The following is a 17,778-nucleotide window of genomic DNA, read 5'->3' on the forward strand; positions in this document are numbered from 1 at the left end:
TGCTGGTAATACCATGTTTGTCCTCTCTCCAAACCCCTGCTTTGATTTTTCTTTGCTTAACTCAGGAAAGGAAAATAATTGCTAATTATGTGCTCAGAAAAAATCTTAGAAAAAGAAATCACACCCTGATGCTGGTTAAAAGACCGCACTTTTATTACTATTATTGATATTATCATCATGAACTTGGATATGTTGAACTGTGGCTGGCCAGGGGACAGAGGTGCTTGCCAGCCCCTCCCAGCCACCACCCTCTGATGCCCTCTGTGGTGTGAATGCAGAAATCAGCACCTACAAAATGTTCTAAATCAGAATATTTCTGCCAGTATCTTCTACGTATGTCCAAAAATATAATACTAAGTAATTTCTTTATACTCCATTTATAATATCATCAGTTACATGCTGTAACAACAGACATTTATCATCCACATGGAATTTGCAGAAATACATGTCAGTCTGCAAATTGGTTGCAGATCTTTTCAGACCATTTTCAGTCACCTGTTTACCAATATTTCCCTCTTTTGGTAGAATTACATGAAAACTTTTAGCCAGGTAATTGCTGCACATGTTGCCTTTTCCCCAAATCAGTTGCATGTGTGAAGCCTTCTCATAAAATCTTTCAGTTCTTCCTGAATGATTCTTTCAAGTTTTCAGCTTCTACTGTTTTTCTTCTGATCCTGCTAAGCCTTCATGACTGAAAAAGGGTGGTGGTTTTTTTTTTGTCTCTTTGTTTAAATTTATTTAATAGAAAATTTAAAAATGTCAAAGAAAGCATCAAATACTGTAACTATGGAAGAAAAAAAGTCTTATTCCCTGTTATTCATAAAAGGTAACAAACACATGTGTTCATTAAGGAAGAAGAAAAATCCAAATTTTCACTATAAAGTTGTTAGGCTTTCAGATCAGTAGTGTTTCTCAATGGGACAGTTTGAAGATAATATCTCTCAATTGCGACATAGGTCTAATTCTGATATTGTCCGAGCTTTAATCTGAGAATGTATTAAAATGAGGAAAATACATATGTGTCTCAATGTTTCTCTTTGAAATTAGCTACTGTCAGAAACCGACATCTGAATCTGGAGTTCCAATTTCCACAGTTAGAGTCTTAGGAGCCATTGTCTGCGTGTCAAATTTTGAAATAAAAACTAAAAGCAACTAAGCAAATACATTCTGTTTAAAGTCTTAGCCTATGTCATACATTCTGTTTAAAGTCTTAGCCTATGTCCACAATAATAAAACACAAATTGCATACTAGCAGCTCTCTAGGATTTCTGACTGGTACAAAAATGATTCTAGAAGCTGTCATACACTCCAGTAACAGTTCTGATGTTTGAAAGACACTGGAAGGAGAGCGTGGCCTGATTCTGTTCTCCTTGATTTCAATAGAAGCAAAAACAGGTCCTCAATCTGTGTGTAATTCACATGATCTACTTAGCTAAACAATTAAGTCACAGCTCTGACATCTGATATTTATTTTAAGTTCTTTGAGCCAGATTCTCTTCTCTGAGCTAACCCTTTTTTCTATTCTGGTGGCACAAAGGCTGTAACAACCGTGGATATTCCCAGCTGGAGATTCTCCCAGCATGAATAAGTCTTTACCTGTCTGGCAAAACCAGCTTTCATGTTATTTCCTCCTCCTTTGCACCCTCTGAACCTTAGCCATCTTATGTGAAAGAATAAGAGGCCTGACTACAACATTGGTTACCATGCTTCAAATACTTTTAGCCTGCATACTCTTCAAATTAAAGCTGTCTGCTTAATTTAAAATAATCCAGAAGCTATTGTATATAATGTGAAAACATAGTGTAGTATGATGCTCCTTTTGTGGTATTTCAGAAGACAAAATTGAAGATTTGTCTGAGGTGTGCTATCAGTGAGACACCCAGAAAGCTCTGGACCTTTAAAATATAGGTTCCTCCTATCTGTGGAGGCCATGCTTAAGAATTTGAGCATATTGTAAGGTGATCTTTAAAGAAACGGCCCTCAATCCAAGCAAGCCAAATGCTCAAACCCCTTCCCCACCCCAAGATGGCAGAGGTTGTACTGAGAGGTAGCCTGAAGAAATATTCAACTGAAAAAACACAGTTTCATCAAATTGAGTGACTGTCAACCACAGCCTGAGTGTGGAACCTTGTGGTTAAATGGCTGTTCCTTTTACATTATTTTAGGTGACATACGCAATGGCAATGGAAATATCTTCAAACAAGTGTAGCTTTTAAAGTAGATTAAAAAAATCAGGATGCAGTTTACTGCTGCTCTTTTTTGAATTTACCTGAAGTAATGTCCCACTGTGTGACTGATCTGCTGGGAAAAGTGAATCCTTACAGAAGGACTGCTCTGTATATGTGATGTGGAAAGTAGTGGAACAACACTGAACCACTGTGAAGATGTCACCAAGTATTCAAACCTACATCTCTTTAGCTATGCTTACATTGTCAAGGAATTCATCAAGGCTCTGACTCCAGTCTCAAGATGTACTCACTGTCAACATTCCAATTCCTTGTGTCTGTGCTTTTGCTTTGTCACCAAAACTCTGGAGTTCTCTGGAAGACAAAGATCAAGTCGATGCTGATGCATAGCACAGGCCCAAGCTCTTACCCAGCAGTGTGCAGTGGTTGGAATGTCACAAACAGATATTACAGTGCACACTCTGCCTTGACCAGATGAAGTTATTGAGTTCAGAAGTAACTGGAAGCAGGAAGCAAGCAGACCTCAAACCCAAACAGCAGACAGGGAAGTAAATATGGTGTGTCTAACCTAAGGAGACTCTAAGTTTCTGTTTGGGCACCCCACTTCTTTTGTTGTATTCTCTTTAGCTGCAATGAAGTTGTGCCCCATTTCTGGTCAGAATCATATTCTAAAGTGTGAGTTTGCATGAACACTTACAATGAACATTAAATCTACAAAAAAAAAAAAAAAAAAAAAAAGAAAGAAATCTGCATAAACCTATCACATCTGGCTTCTGGACTTGCACTGGCATATAATGGCCCAGCAGATTAGGCACACAGCTTCGTGTACTAAGATTTCTGGCCAAGGAAATGAGTCAACCTGGGAGGTAAACAACATCAAAGAGAGTAATATTCAGAATGCAACGGTCCCTTCTGATCCAATGCTTTCTAATCAGCCACTTTCCAATAATTCATTAAGACTGAACAATGTGGGGTTCTCCTAGGGCTTCAGCCAACCATAATGAAATTATAACAGGATATATTTACAAGGCTGAATATCTTGAACTCAGTTATAATGATGTTTATTAGTAATTCTTCAATAGCTGCTAAGAAAGCATATTTGTATTAGTTAATCCTTGCCTGTGGAGACCTTTATATTCGTTTCGCAAAAGAACATTAAGAAGCAAGGATTTGCTTTTCCTCTTCTCTGTAAATCCCCATTTCTATCAGAAAATACTGTGGGATCAAGAAATAAGCCAAATCTAGTGTATACGATTACTTTTCTTCTATTACGATTAGTGATCACCCTAGAAAACAAAACTGGAATGTATACAGATATAGACCTAGATTAATATAATCTGGCAACTTTTACATCTGAAAAAAATTGAAAAAAAAATAGCGACCATTGTTTGTATTGCTAGCCCCTTGACTAGCAACACACATATATAGATAAGTACTACGTGCATAATTCAAATGCACCCCCCATTTTTTTTCTCTCCTGTCAGATGTAGACATGTAAAACATTGAAATACGTCTATTTTGAAAATCAAAAAAAAAGTCTCAAAATAATTACAGACATGATGTTTGAGTTTATGCAGGTGGCTTTTGTTTGTTTGCTTGTTTGTTTGTTTTCCCCTAAGAGAGTCCAATCAAGAGGTTAAGATATCCCTCAAGGAATTCAAATGGCAAACATTATGAAACCCCGGCTATTTTGAATACTAAATTGTGAATAAGTACTTCACCATCTCCAAGAGGAAAGATGTATTATAATAGTAATTGTTCATTAAAATATAAAAAGACAATTAATAATTAATAATAATAATAATAATAATGAGACATATAGGTAGGATTGGTCAAACTATTCAAGGCATTAATTTACTGAAGCTGTATTTTTCCTATTCATATCTTTTCTATAACAAAAACAATTTCTATTCAATTATCAGCTACTTGGAATCACTTAACTATTAAGGCAGATATTTCAGCTGAATCCACAGACTCCAAACTACATTTGGAAAGTTATTGGAGAGCTCTTGACTGAAGGCAGTACTACTCTTAGAACGAGATACAGAGACTAGATATTGATAAATATGAAGAGGAAATTCACTTTTTGCAATTCTGCAACACTCTATGAAAGTATTCTGTTTTAGCTATCGTGGCTGCTAATAAATGTAGATTCTAGAATATTTACATGAATCAAATACATGAACAGCTGCAATACATCAAAAGAAATATATGAACTAGTTAAATCATCTGAATGAAAGCTGATGACGTGCTCAACTGCATACAAGCCAAACTCAGCACTGACAAACATAGGCAAACTCTGTTGGAGTGAAAGGAAATGGAATTGAGTTTGCCAAAGATGAATTAAGTCCCGGTCTTTTTGAAAGATGAATAGGCTCCAGGTTGATTGCTGTGTAAATGGTAATGTTTAACTGTACTTTACATTTCGTATGCTAATTTTAGAAATGTTTCTATTTCTTTCTGAATTAAAACAGATTCAGAACTATCATAGTAGATTAATAACCCATAGATTCTCACTTATTCCAAACTGCTATCTTAAAGGTGTTCCTCGTGAACGTATGCTAGATTTATACCCAGGCTACGGTCATTTTACTCTATCACATACAGGAGGAGATGTCTTAGAAATGATAACTGAAATCAAAATATTTTGAGTATGAGATATAAATACATCAAGCATAGTGAGCTATTGAGCTATTTAGACACTGATATTCAAGGTCTTTTGAAGAAACATAATCAGGAGTAAAACACGTGTAAACCATACATTTCACTGGGCCAAAATTTTCCAGGCAGAAATCTTTGGCCTTTAAATAAATAAATAAATAAGAAAACACTTTCCACATCCTGAAACTGAGATAGTTTTATGCTTCTCTGGTTCTTAATACTGCTTTCCCTGTTATAATATTCTGGTACTCAGAGATGGTGAGAGTAACTGCAAAGAAAAGGAACTGGGTCAGCACAAACCATGTTACTCCCAACATTCAAGAAGTCTTCTATCTAATCTAAGGTTCCTTGCTCTACTCCTTACTCTAACAAGAAAAGAGTTGCTGCTCTAGACAGACATAAAGAAGGAGAAGCAAGGCCTTTCTGAAGGGGCTGATCTGGGTAGGCAGACTTCAGGATAAATATGCAGTTTGTATCTGTTCTAAGGATTCTGAAAGCCCTGACTGAAGCTTAGATAAGGGATCTTTAGTTCTGTGAAGTTGAATCACATATGTACACATGGAGTGATGCCACCATGCAGGTAATGTAGAATTACTCTGTTCATGAGTAGTACATCTGGGTGTAGAATTTGTTACACCTGCCCCGGTCATTTCCACACATGATTTATTTTGTAGTAATCCCTTTTCCAGAAGATCATCAATTTCCCTAACATTTGGAAAATAGCTCATAATGGTGAGAAAACCTTTGTATATTAACTTCACAGGCAAATTTGGGATTTGATCACATAATAAGGGGAAGCACAAATTGTAAGATATGTCTTGCTAAATTGGTACTAACAGGTCCATCCAAACTTTAGGCCTGTGGTATAAAATGTCTGTTATTAGCCTGCTTCAGATTGTCTTCCAAACCAGAATGTTTCAAAGGACAACACAAGAAATCTTCACATTGGTATATTTTGGCAATGAGCTTTTGTCCATGATGTAAAAGATGAGTTCTGAAAATATTTTTCCTAAATTTCCTTTACCAAATATCCCAGTTTTCCTATGGCAGGACTAGGGAAGTGATTGTCCCCATGTACTCAGTTCTGGTGAGGCCGCACCTTGAGTACCATGTTTAGTATTGGGCCCCTCACTACAAGAAGGACACCGAGGTGTTCGAGCAAGCCCAGAGAAGGGCAACAAAGCTGGTGAGGGGTCTGGAGAACAAGTCTCATGAGGAGAGGCTGAGGGAGCTGGGGTTGTTTAGCCTGGAGAAGAGGAGGCTCAGGGGCAACCTTATCGCACTCTATAGATACCTTAAAGGAGGCTGTAGCGAGGTGAGGGTTGGTCTGTTCTCCCACGTGCCTGGTGACAGGACGAGGGGGAAGGGGCTAAAGTTGCACCAGAGGAGGTTTAATTTGGATATTAGGAAGAAATTCTTTACCAAGAGGGTTGTTAGGCGTTGGAATGGGCTGCCCAGGGAAGTGGTTGAGTCACCATCCCTGGAGGTCTTTAAAAGATGTTTAGATGTAGAGCTTAGTGATATGGTTTAGTGGAGGACTTGTTAGGATTAGGTCAGAGGTTGGACTAGGTTATCTTGGAGGTCTCTTCCAATCTAGATGATTCTGTGATTCTGTGAAAGAGGATAAAGAGGTGGACCTGAAAACTATGCTGTCTCATTTCAAAAAAATCTTAACATTAAATTTGGAAATTTTGGAATTCTAGTGTCTAAAAATATTTGTACTTTGACCACAACTGTGAAGGAAGAGATTACTTTTTTTTTTTTTTTTTACTCTTTTTCCCTATTAACTGAACCATATAAACACACTGAATTAGGTAGTAATAAATATGAATTACATAATCACTTATATCATGATGCATCATCTTTCCACTCAAGAGAAACTAGCGCTCTAGAATGGCCATCACTTCTCTGCATCTTGATCAAGATCAACATCATGACATATACTCAATTTTTAATGATTTACCTTGCTTGGTTCTGGGAGAAGCAGCTGGAAGCTCATGTAGATGACTACAGTCTCAAGAGAACAATCTGTACATGGGGGCTGTCAGTCAGAGGTGATACAAAGCCTAAACTGGAAGCCAGCATAAACTGATGTCTACATCAGTCTGCATGAGGTGTTGTGGGTGATCAGCTCTATAGCCAAGGGACTGGCTCCATCACACAGGGACAAAGCTGTTGCTATTGATCCTTCACCAAGGTAGAAGTGAATAACTAGCTTTATGAAGACAAAATTAAAACATAATTCTTAAAAGTATGTTTCTGAGATCTTTCACACGCATAGCATACAAGAATAAAGTTTATTTCCTTGTAAAATTATTATGATGATGTTCACGGAAACGTATGGGGATGTAAACATTACTGCATATGATTTAAAAACAAACAAATAAACAAAAACATTGTCAGTTATTAAAATTTCAAAAACAAATGAGAAGCATCTCATGTTAGGTATGCTATGCCAATAAAAGACAAGGAAGAAGTAATTAGTTTATCACAATTACAGTAGTAACATCACAGCTATTTCCTCAACTATTTTAATTTAATGGGATTCAAGGTTTTTAATTAATCTGGGGCATATATCCAGTATTGTCCCATATACTGATAAGGATACATTTCTGAACACTTCATTTCAAATGTTCCTTCTACTGAAGCACATATAGTTTGACATCATAAACAGTAAGGGTTAAGGAAAAAAGAGTTTAATGCTTTCTAGTAGGGTTTTGCTTTTACTTCTTTCCTTTATATTGCAGGTTCAAGTCAAAAGGGGAACATAATTTAAACAAAGTCTTGATTAAATTTGTGCCGTATTCCTCCTAAAGTTGTATAAGATCGGCAAGGAACATTACAATAATTGTTTTAATGATGCAAAATTAAAAGTTTATTTTCAACCCATAGACTCCTATAGTAAGAGAACGTACTAAAATGTAATCTAGCCAACTTACTTCAATTGACAAAGACCTAATAGACTTAAATATAAATAAATAAATAAAGTGTTTAGATATTCTTTGTTCCATCGGTGTTAAACATTTTTAGGCACTGTTTCTGTAAAAACATTGGAGCAATTAGTGGCACATCAATGATTTTTTGCGCAGTAGACATAATAAAACATAGAATAATATAAATATGGCCACTAACCAATGAAATGCTTAGATCCTTCATGTGTTAAATTCTGTTTATACCCTACAGATAAAGAATTGCACCCTCAGTATATAATCAATATTCAATCAATTCTCTCACTGGAGCAAACATTTTCCATTTGACCGACATTAAATAATGCCCAAAACACAAATGACAATAGCCTGTAGAACTTCCACTGAAGTAGTAACCTCTAATTCACAAGTGACAAAATGAAGTATGCATCCTTAAATTGAATAGAAATGCCTAACCATGAATTGAGGTTAACAGAAGAAAGACTCTTTCTAGCAAAATGCTTTCCATTATATATCTTCTTCTTATCATTTTCAAATTTCATTTTTGACATATTTTCCTCACTAGAGTTAAGTTTCACTTGTGATCTCATGGGATGGACTGTATGCAGCTGCTGAAGTTTTGACAATAAAAACACAACTGCCCCAGAGAATATGCTTTTTTCTAATTAAAAAAAAAAAAATCTTGTTCTATGTAACTCTGCTTGTTTATGCATAATATACCACTGAAAATTTTAATTCTCGAGAAAACACGTGTAGCACAATATAGAGATATTCCCTCTTTCCCCCAAAACTACTTTCTGGGCACTTGGAGAGAGCATCTTTAAGAATTAATGATTGATAGTTCATGATCCCAAGGATGGCAGTGGCACTATGCATTGGAAATCAAGTCAGCCTCCCTTTTCTTTCTGCGGCCTTCCAATGGTTATTGTCCTACACAGAAAGTGTATGTGTGAGGGTGTGTGCCTATATGTTGGACATACATATATTTACACTTCTCATCTTCTTAAATCTTTCTCCATATATACATATTTATTTTAAAAGCTTAAAATAATCTCTAGATATGAAGCAGCGTATTTTCAAGGCCCATACGTATTTGCTAAACAATAAATATCCTACAAAGCCTTACACTTCCGTACTACCACTCTTTCACACCTCAGAGCCTTTCCCTAGCAGATTAACACCTGAAATAACAAACTAGTAAAACACTGAGACCTGACACTTTTTTATTTTATTTTATTTTATTTTGTGATAATCAGAACTTCATGTCTACAAGAAAGAAAAAAAAAAAAAAAAAAAAAAAATATCTCAACTCTTTAGTTTGCTCACAGGCACAGTACCAAGTTAGTCTAATTCAAAATGAATGCCATAGTTCCTGGATTACAGACAGTTATGTACTTGGATCTACTTTGAAGTGAAACCTCTGTTTTTTTTGTTGCTCACTTCTCTGCATATTGGAGGAGTACTGGTGCACTTCAGGTATAAACCTGGCGTAATTCAGTAAGAATTCTGATATTCATTTTTCTGGGGCTAGAACTGTACATAGTATTAATTGCTTATATTGTCATGCTAAATACAAGATGCATTTTTTAAATACAAAAATGGACTAAAATGAAAACCAAAAAATCTCTCCCTATTGAATAAAGAAGTCACTGTTTTTTGTTGTTGTTGTTGTTGTTGTCAATAGCAGCTCAACAAAAAGAGCTTTTGCATATGCTATCATTGTATTTTGCCCCTCATTACAGCATACTACCATCTGAAATACTTTCTGCCCAGTGTACTGCAATTCCACAGTTTCTTCCTTCAGGTGCCAGAACAGCATGCAATGTCACATAGATTCGGAAACTGTTGAGCAGCCTTGGTTTGCACTGTGTATAACGGAAGTTAGAGCAGAGGCCCTTGGAAAACCAGTGGAATCATTTCATTTGAAGGACTATTCTGATGACCTTCATTATATTTTAAATCCCAATGTACATATCAATTACAAATTGACAAGAATTAGTTTTGCTCTTGCTCACTCATTAGCTATCAGAATTCATCCATGGGCTCAAAGTTCTCCACCACGATAAAGAAGATCTCTGGCTTATCCTAGATTTCAGATATCTTCTGTTCAGCAGCCTAGTTCTATTGCCTGGTAATCATGCTTGCCAAATACACAGAATTAATATTAGAAGACATGTTGTACAATAAACCTAAGAACTTGCCTTGCAGTTGAGGCAAGAAATGCAGCAGCAGAGTTACGGGTTATAAAGTTGTCATATCCATGAAGGAGCTGGACGCAATGATAGATATCAGCCCTTAAATGGAACTGAAGGTTGAGAGAGCATAGATGTTCTGCAGCATTTGGGGCTTAATTTAAACAAGAAACTAAGAAAGCTGGCATGCAAACTAGATGCACCAAGATCATTGACATCTTAAAGTCTGGAGAACTAATACAAACGTAACATATTCTGGAAGGAAGTGATGGTGATAATTAACAACTGAATTGAATGAAAGGCAGTAAAGTCAATGATCATTCTATTAAAAATAGCAAAAATGCTGGGAAAGGTATATATTACAAATATGCACTTAGCAGAATTGTAACTTGGAGGTATGGAACTGTATATTTATTACAGGAAACAATAAGTAATGGGTCATAACGTGCCCAATATCAACTTGCTAGGAGAATTTATCACAGAAAATTTGAGTATGACTTTGAGATAAAAATACTATCAATGTAATTAATGAACAGTAATTCTCTCTCCTCATCCAAATAAAATACTATGTAACAAAAATCTACCCTGCCTACTTGCATTTTTTGGGTAGGATTGACACCTAATCTTGGTACCAGCTGAGACAGTGGTTATTTCCACTGAACTTATTGGGACCGTTAAGATTTCTGCATCATGGTGTGGAGAGATAGATCCCCTCTGACCTTGTCTCAATAACGATTAGCCTGAGCAACATGTTGTACCATGGCATCTATACCACTTTCAATGTCCAAGTTAGTGGGTATATACAGGTGTTCTTCTGAGAGGACTTATATCCAATGATCCATTCATCTTGTTAATTCTATGAGAACAAGTTTTCTCCTAATTACTGTATTTTATATATGCAGCATTATAATTTACACACCTATCATGCCTATCCCAATAAAAATAAAGAAAACTGAGCACCATAACCATTTGGAATATCGATTATATTAAACCTACCCACCAACTTCACAGTAAAAATAATTTGAAACTTCAAATGTAGAATCAGGAATATTTTCTATAAGCAAACAAAAAAAATAATTTATTTTTTAATGTAACTATTAATCTTTTAATACAATTTCACCCAGTATCCTGCTAATTTCTGAGGTAATGTCTGTTTTGGTAAACATGATTTTAGAGGATGCCATTTTTATTAACTCTCATTTTCTTTATCCCTTCTAAATATCCCTTTCTGTCCAGCAATTCCTATCAACACAATATACTTAAAAAAATCTAATAGGAATAATAGTTGGACAAGACATAGATATTACAAAGAACTCTGTATTACACTGTACCATACATTACAATTTCCTTGGGACGAGGTTTAGTTGTATCCTTAGTTGTATCCTTTTTTATTCCAGACCTGTAATTATATTCACTGAAGTAGTTTAGTATTAGGCACAGTGGGTCTTGCAGAATTAGGGATTTCCATCTGGAACTATCACTGGACTTTCACAAGATTTTTTTAAGTGAGTAAAAAGAACAAAAGTTTTCTTATGCCTTAAGTAAGGTTGCATGGTTATGATTCAACTGTAAACTAAAATAAACCCAAACTTATCTTTCAAATCTAACTCATTTTGAATAAGAGTTAAATTAGCACCATGTCATGGGACAACGTATAGTTTTGTTCTGCTGATGTATAAGACATTTGGCATAAAACTGAACTCTTAAGTTTAACCTTAGATTTTAAATAGTTTGGGGCCCAAATTCTCTTCTCTGATATGTTATTCTAAATCTGAAGTAGATATGCTCAGGAGGCTAATTTGAACACACTGGTAAATCGAGAGCAATATTTATCTTCATTCCTTCATGCTTGAAAAATAACTTATCAAAATGTTTTAAAATGTCTTGCTGGTCTCCCAGTACAAAGACAAATTTCAGCTCCCTACTCCTTGTAAGCTTGTATAGCTCATTTCTCCACTGTCATGGGGAATATGCATGGAAAGAACAGTTAATGCAAAGTTTTTTATTTCGCAAGACTTCTTTCAATCTAAATGCATGGAAGCTATTTTGGTTCTGTGGAAAGTGTTTGGATAAAGGTAACAAAGAAAATCTCATGAGAATGACAAACTATTCTAGTTCCCCCAATGTGATATTCAAAAATAACCTGATGTTGAATCCTGTCTTTGTGAAAATACGTATTTGGGTTCTTCATGAAAAGACGACCATGGTTACACATCAGAAACTGTGGGAGAGTTATGAAAAAGACTGCCCGTGAGGAGCTTTCATAACTACACTTGAAAACTGCATGAGGCACTTAATTTAAATAAATAATAATAAATAAAAAACACACTTAAACACAGATTTCATAGAAATCAGGCAAAGTAAAGTATATTACGACAGAAAATTTAATACCACTAGATATAACAACTCAAAGAAACAACTTATATTTTCAGTGACATCCTACTAGAAATCCTAGCAGAAGATGAAGACAGCTTTTCGATTAGTTGGAATATATATTTCTTCTGAATATAGTCTTCAGAGTAAGTGCTCACTCTCACTAACGAAGTCACCAAGAAAAAAAATAAAATAAAAAAATGGACAGATCTGTCTGAGAAGGCCTTTGGACACGCGGGGATAAAAGGGAGAAGTAAAGTCAGCTGAATGATGGGCGAATGAGTGTCTTTACGGCAGATGTAGGTGCCATTCTTGGTCTTGTAAGACACATGATACAACTCTTCATATGGATGAGAAATACACAACACAGGATATATCCCTGACACCTAAGGGGAAAAAGACCTAAAGAGTCATTTCCAGGCAGGAGCACAACAGCTCAATGCAGGTTTGAGCATCCATCCTATTTCAGTGCTGCTGTTTCAGTCCATCCCATTTCAGTGGCTGCCTATGTGGTCATGTTCCATTGCCCCCCAATGAACCCAGAAGAAGTACAGCACAGCTGTTATTTCCCTGACACAGCTCAACACCAGAGCCTGTCCTTGAGTTGCCTGCAAGCCACTTTCACACTGGGCATCACAGACCAACCAGTCTTGTCCTACACTCTGTTTTATGTATCTACAAATGAGCAGTACCTGAGCAGGATGCCTGACAGTTAGTGTCTCACCTTTCTGTTTCCAGACTCACTGAAGACACACAATGATTGACTTTCCATTGACTTTCTTTGACTTTCCATTATGGCCTGAGCTAAGTGTACAGTCCCCACGGCAGTAAGGATGAGGTCCCATCCCCTCTTGACTCCTCATCCTTCATCCTGTGCTCCAGTCACTTGCCTCCTAGAATTCACCTGCTGGCACACCAGGCCAGCTCTCCTCACTATGCAAAAAGTTAACTAAGCCCAAAAACTGAAATCAAATACAAAGCATGTGGGGAGATTCAGGGCAGTGACCTGAATTAGCTCATCATGTGGATAGATTAAAGCTAGAACCAGTTCTCAGAGCCCAGGAGGGAAAGTGTATTTCAACCCTCCTGCTATTCAGCTCATTGATAATACAGAGTTTCTTTTCCATGGAAAAGAAAAAAGGGAAAATGCACAAAAATGGGGTTTCCTTGCATTCTTTCTTCTATATAAGGCATTGCTCTGGATGTTTTGCGTTTCAAATGCAAGAAGCAGTTGAGCTGCTCAATTCTTTTCTAAGTCAAACACGGGTCTGATTTTCTGCAATAAGAGCTGCCAATCCAAATATATAACTGATTCTAAATGATTCTAAACTCAGTATGTAGCTGAATGCAACACATTTCCTGACTGACGGGAACATTAACTGTTCTTTTCAGCTGATGCTCAGGTACTACCAGCTGTAGTATAAAGCTGCAGTTAATGTGCTGGTGACAGGAGTTATAAGAAAAGGGTTGATGACTTGCATATAAAGCCTCACAGTTTTTTGCCCCCCAAACATATCATCAAAACAGATACTAGTTTGTATCCTTGCTGGTTTTTATTCAAAGAAGGGACGAATATGAAAACTTGTCTGTTTTTTAAGCTCTAGATCTGCCCTGTCTGCACTGGAGAAAACTCACTTTGTGGCTGCCCACAGGACACTGCACCTGTGCCAGTGACGACTGGAGAAATCCTCCCTTTAAGGATGTTCAGCAATTTCACCCCTGTAGCGTACAATATATTTATTAAAACTAAAGGTTAACAGAAAATAAAGCCTTATTACGTATAATACTGATCAAGAAAATTCATTTTCAAAGCTGCATAAATATTTGGGAGCTTTATGCAACTACTAAGTTAGGAATAAACATCTTAAATGAGAGATAACTGTTGTCCACAACAGACTTTTTCCCTAAGCCACATTATACTAGCAACTATTGCTCTCGAGTTTGTACTTTTCTTTTTTTCATTCTCTTGAAAAGAAGACCTATATGAGGTATTTTGTATTCTGCCTTGAAAAGGCCTTTTGCATTTTTTTTTTCCTTGAAAAGTGTACGTTGAGGGTTTGCCCACAGAACATAAAGAATTAAGCAAAAGTAAACAATCACCCATGACCAGTCACACTGAAAACCAGCAGCATATTTTTCAGTCAGGATACAACTCTGTGGCAATCTGGTTTGGGCTGCCCGTAACCACCTGTTCTGAAAAAGCAAGAAAATCTAGAAATTCATAGGAACACTACTACCCCTTTCCATGAAACAACTAATAACGTGGGGCAGATCACACAGCAGAAGCTTCTAAGGCCAGAACTTAATTATTTTTTACTTGATTTGTCTCCTTTTTTTTTGTCCAGTTTCCTCAGACTGTACAATGATCACACTGTGCGAGTGTCTGTGCCACTCAGTTACTCACCTACTAACTTCTGAACTTGTCACCCCATTTCAAGACTTTATGAAATAAGGCATGTAATTTTCTTCAGAATAAACCACTGATCAGAGATGAGCAACCTACCATGCGACTTCTGGGCGGCTGCATCTCAACTTCACCTACTACTAGCTATTTACAGGGGCGCTCTCCAGAGAGGCAAATCCCTAAGAAACCAAACTTTCTTAGTTTCCCTCATCTTGGTTTCTCTTCACTAGGGTCTCTGGCAGGCATCAAGTAAAAAAAAAAAAAAAGTCAGTGGGTTACAGCCCAAGAGATAGTCATTGTTTAATCTCCTTCTTGCTGAACTGCACCACCCTAACCCCCACGAATCCCTCAGGCAGTGCCACTCTATCAGGAAATGTTTTGGATGGCTTTGCATGAAAACTAGCTGTGGCAGAGGTGACCTGCTGCCAGGCCTCCTGGCCAAGCACAGTCCGTGCCCACCACCACGCAGCTGTGCTTGGATCTGAACCGTCCCCACTTGTCACGGCCAGACCTGGCCGGGGCCGGTGGCAGGGAAGGCTCCCGGCCCTGCAGGAGCATCCTCCGGGAAGGTGCAGCAAGCCCCGTGCCCAGCACGCACCGCATCCTATGCGCCCACCCCAGCGAGCCTAGAAAAAGGCATCGCACGATGAACCGTTCGAGTTGAAGAGGAAGTTTACAGGAGTACGTCGGGACATCTGCTTCCCCGATCATTTTTCCCCTTTGTTCACATCAGAGCAGCGGTTCTAAATCTGGAACGGGGCTTCCGCGGAGCCACGCTCAGAGGAGGCTGGAGGTCAGCCCGAGCGACCCTCTCTTCCCTCGGGACCCCCAGCCCCAACCTCCCTTGGGGCGCAGGGGCTCCCCCGCGGGCGCGGAGCCGAGCAGCCCTCGGCAGTGCTCGACCCCACCAAAGGCAGAAAGAAACCTCCCCGGGGGCCGGGGCTGGCAGCGCGGCGGCTCTTCCTTACCTCGTACCGCAGGGGGCTGCCGGGGGGCGGCGGCGGCGGCCGTGATGGGTCGGGGGTCGGGCGGCGGGGCGCCGCCGCTGTACCGCCGGGAGATGACCCGGTCCCGCCGCGGGGGCCGGGGGGGCAGCGGGCGGCCGTCGTCGCCCAGGGCTTGCAGGAGGAGGTCGAGGAGCGCCCCCCGCTCGGCTCCGGTGGCGGGCACGTCCCTGCCCTCGGCGCCCGGCGGCGGCGGGGCCGAGGCCAGCAGCAGGAGCACGATGGCGGGCAGCGCCTGGCGTTTCTTCGCCCCTCGCATCTCTGCGGCGCTGGGAGGAGGCAGAGAGCGAAGGCGGTCAGCTCCGGGCCCGGCCCGCAGCCCCCCCGCCCGCCCCCCATGCCGCGGCCGCCCAGGCTCCCGCACGCCGACCCCGCGGGATGGCGGCGGGATGCGGGGCCCCGACGGGACCCCCAGGGCCGGCTCCGGCAGCCCCCGGGCAGCCCCCGCCGCGTTCCGCCGGCTCCCCGGTGATGAAGAAGGATTAGGGGAAAGGCATTAGCCCCCCCGCACGGAGCGCGCTGCGGGGCTTTGCGGGGGATTTGCTCGGCCGCCGTTGCCCCCCGGGGGTCCTGCGATGGGGGCTGCCTCCGTCCTTCGCCCTCGAAGCGGGGCGGCACGGCACGGCTCGGCATGGCACGGCACGGCACGGCTCGGTACGGCTCGGCACGGCGGCTCCCGGGCGGGAGCGGACAGAAGGACAGCCGCACGGAGCTGAGTTTGTGGCGAGTCGCATCGGAAACCGCCGCGAAGCAGGGCGTAAAGGGCAAACCCAGTTACACGGGGCTGAGGCTCCGTAATGCCCCTAAGTAAGCTAGCCTAATTATAGCCAACGGTTCGGATTAAGGGGGAGGCAGGAGAATTCGGTTCTCTACCAACTGCTTTATACTTGGCCTCGCTCGCAAATCCTCTTTGGGCGAAAGAGTTAATCGGAGCCGCTGGGGAGACGGCTCTCCCCGACGGCCCGGGACCCTCTGCCCGTCCGTCCATCCGTCCGTCCGCCGCCCGGCAGAGCCGCGGGAAGAGCCGGCGCTGGAGGAGCAGGGGCGCGGGGACCCCCGGCTCCAGAAGGGCCGGGACGCCCCCTCCGAAGAGGTGGCAGCTTACCTTCCTTCAAGCACGGGCAAACCCCGGCGAGCGGCCGCGGGCCAGGGACAGACGTCCTCTGCCGTCGCCCGAGAGCCCGTGTCCCCTCGGAGGCTCCGCCGGGCGCGGAGCGGGGCGGTCGGCGCTGAGCCCGAGGAGGGGGGATGCGCCCTCCAGGGCCATGCGCTTCTCTTATATAGTCCGTACCGGAGTACTCATTCAAGTACTATCGACTTTAGGTGGGTGGCAGTCTATGGAGACACCTCTGGTAATCACTCTTGGGCTCAGAGAAGGTCTTTTCTGACAAACTCCCTCCTCCCCGTTTGTCCCCCGGTGGATGGCAACTGAAAGCTGCGCTTGAAGAGCCTCTGATCTATTCGTGAAATTAGATTTCCCCGAAGACTGGGAAACGCTTACTAATAAAGCTGCCGGCTCAAGAGATTAAAATGTGCTTTAACTTAGGGGGATTCCCTTGGGAATACAGCAGGAGAACTATTTTTTTCCCCTCTTACTGAACAAAGAAGCCATGAGCGCATACAGATTTGGTTCTGTTTGGACAGCGAGGGAAGTGGTAGACTGTCTTTGGTGGGTGAATTCACAAAAGAGACACCTTGTGAAAGTCTGTTTCTCTCCTTTTTTTTTTTCTTTTCTTACTTTTGACAACTAGACTTAATGAAAAGATAGCAAAAGAAGACGCTGACCTGATGAATCTCACAAGTTAAAGTAACTTGCATCCTAGAGCCGTAAAAAAGTGAAAAAATAATTGGTGAAGGAGATCTCTGCTTTCAGAAAGCAGTGCATACAGGTGGTCTGGGAGTAGATTGTAAAGCAATACACGTTTTAAAATCATACCAGACAATATTTCACATTATGACAGAATTTGCAAGTGTAACTCTTCATCAGAAAGTACCCCGAGATATTTAATTAATAAGAGTGGAAGAAAAATA

At 40.5% G+C, this 17,778-nt stretch overlaps 1 protein-coding gene across 1 annotated transcript in view; it reads right to left on the minus strand.

Moving 5' to 3' along the window:
• ALKAL1 (ALK and LTK ligand 1) overlaps window positions 1-17,125 on the minus strand; it is a 40,163-nt gene extending 23,038 nt beyond the window's left edge. Inside the window, exons 1-2 of the mRNA XM_066992989.1 lie at window positions 16,853-17,125; window positions 15,712-16,016 (exon numbers count right to left, since the gene is read on the minus strand). Coding sequence (XP_066849090.1) covers window positions 15,712-16,006 — 295 coding nt within the window. The 5' untranslated portion in view covers window positions 16,007-16,016; window positions 16,853-17,125. The remainder of the gene's footprint in view (window positions 1-15,711; window positions 16,017-16,852) is intronic.
• Between the last annotated feature and the right edge of the window lie 653 nt (window positions 17,126-17,778).

This window comes from Anser cygnoides, chromosome 2, assembly GCF_040182565.1.
Source record: "Anser cygnoides isolate HZ-2024a breed goose chromosome 2, Taihu_goose_T2T_genome, whole genome shotgun sequence".
Lineage (NCBI taxonomy): Eukaryota > Metazoa > Chordata > Aves > Anseriformes > Anatidae > Anser > Anser cygnoides.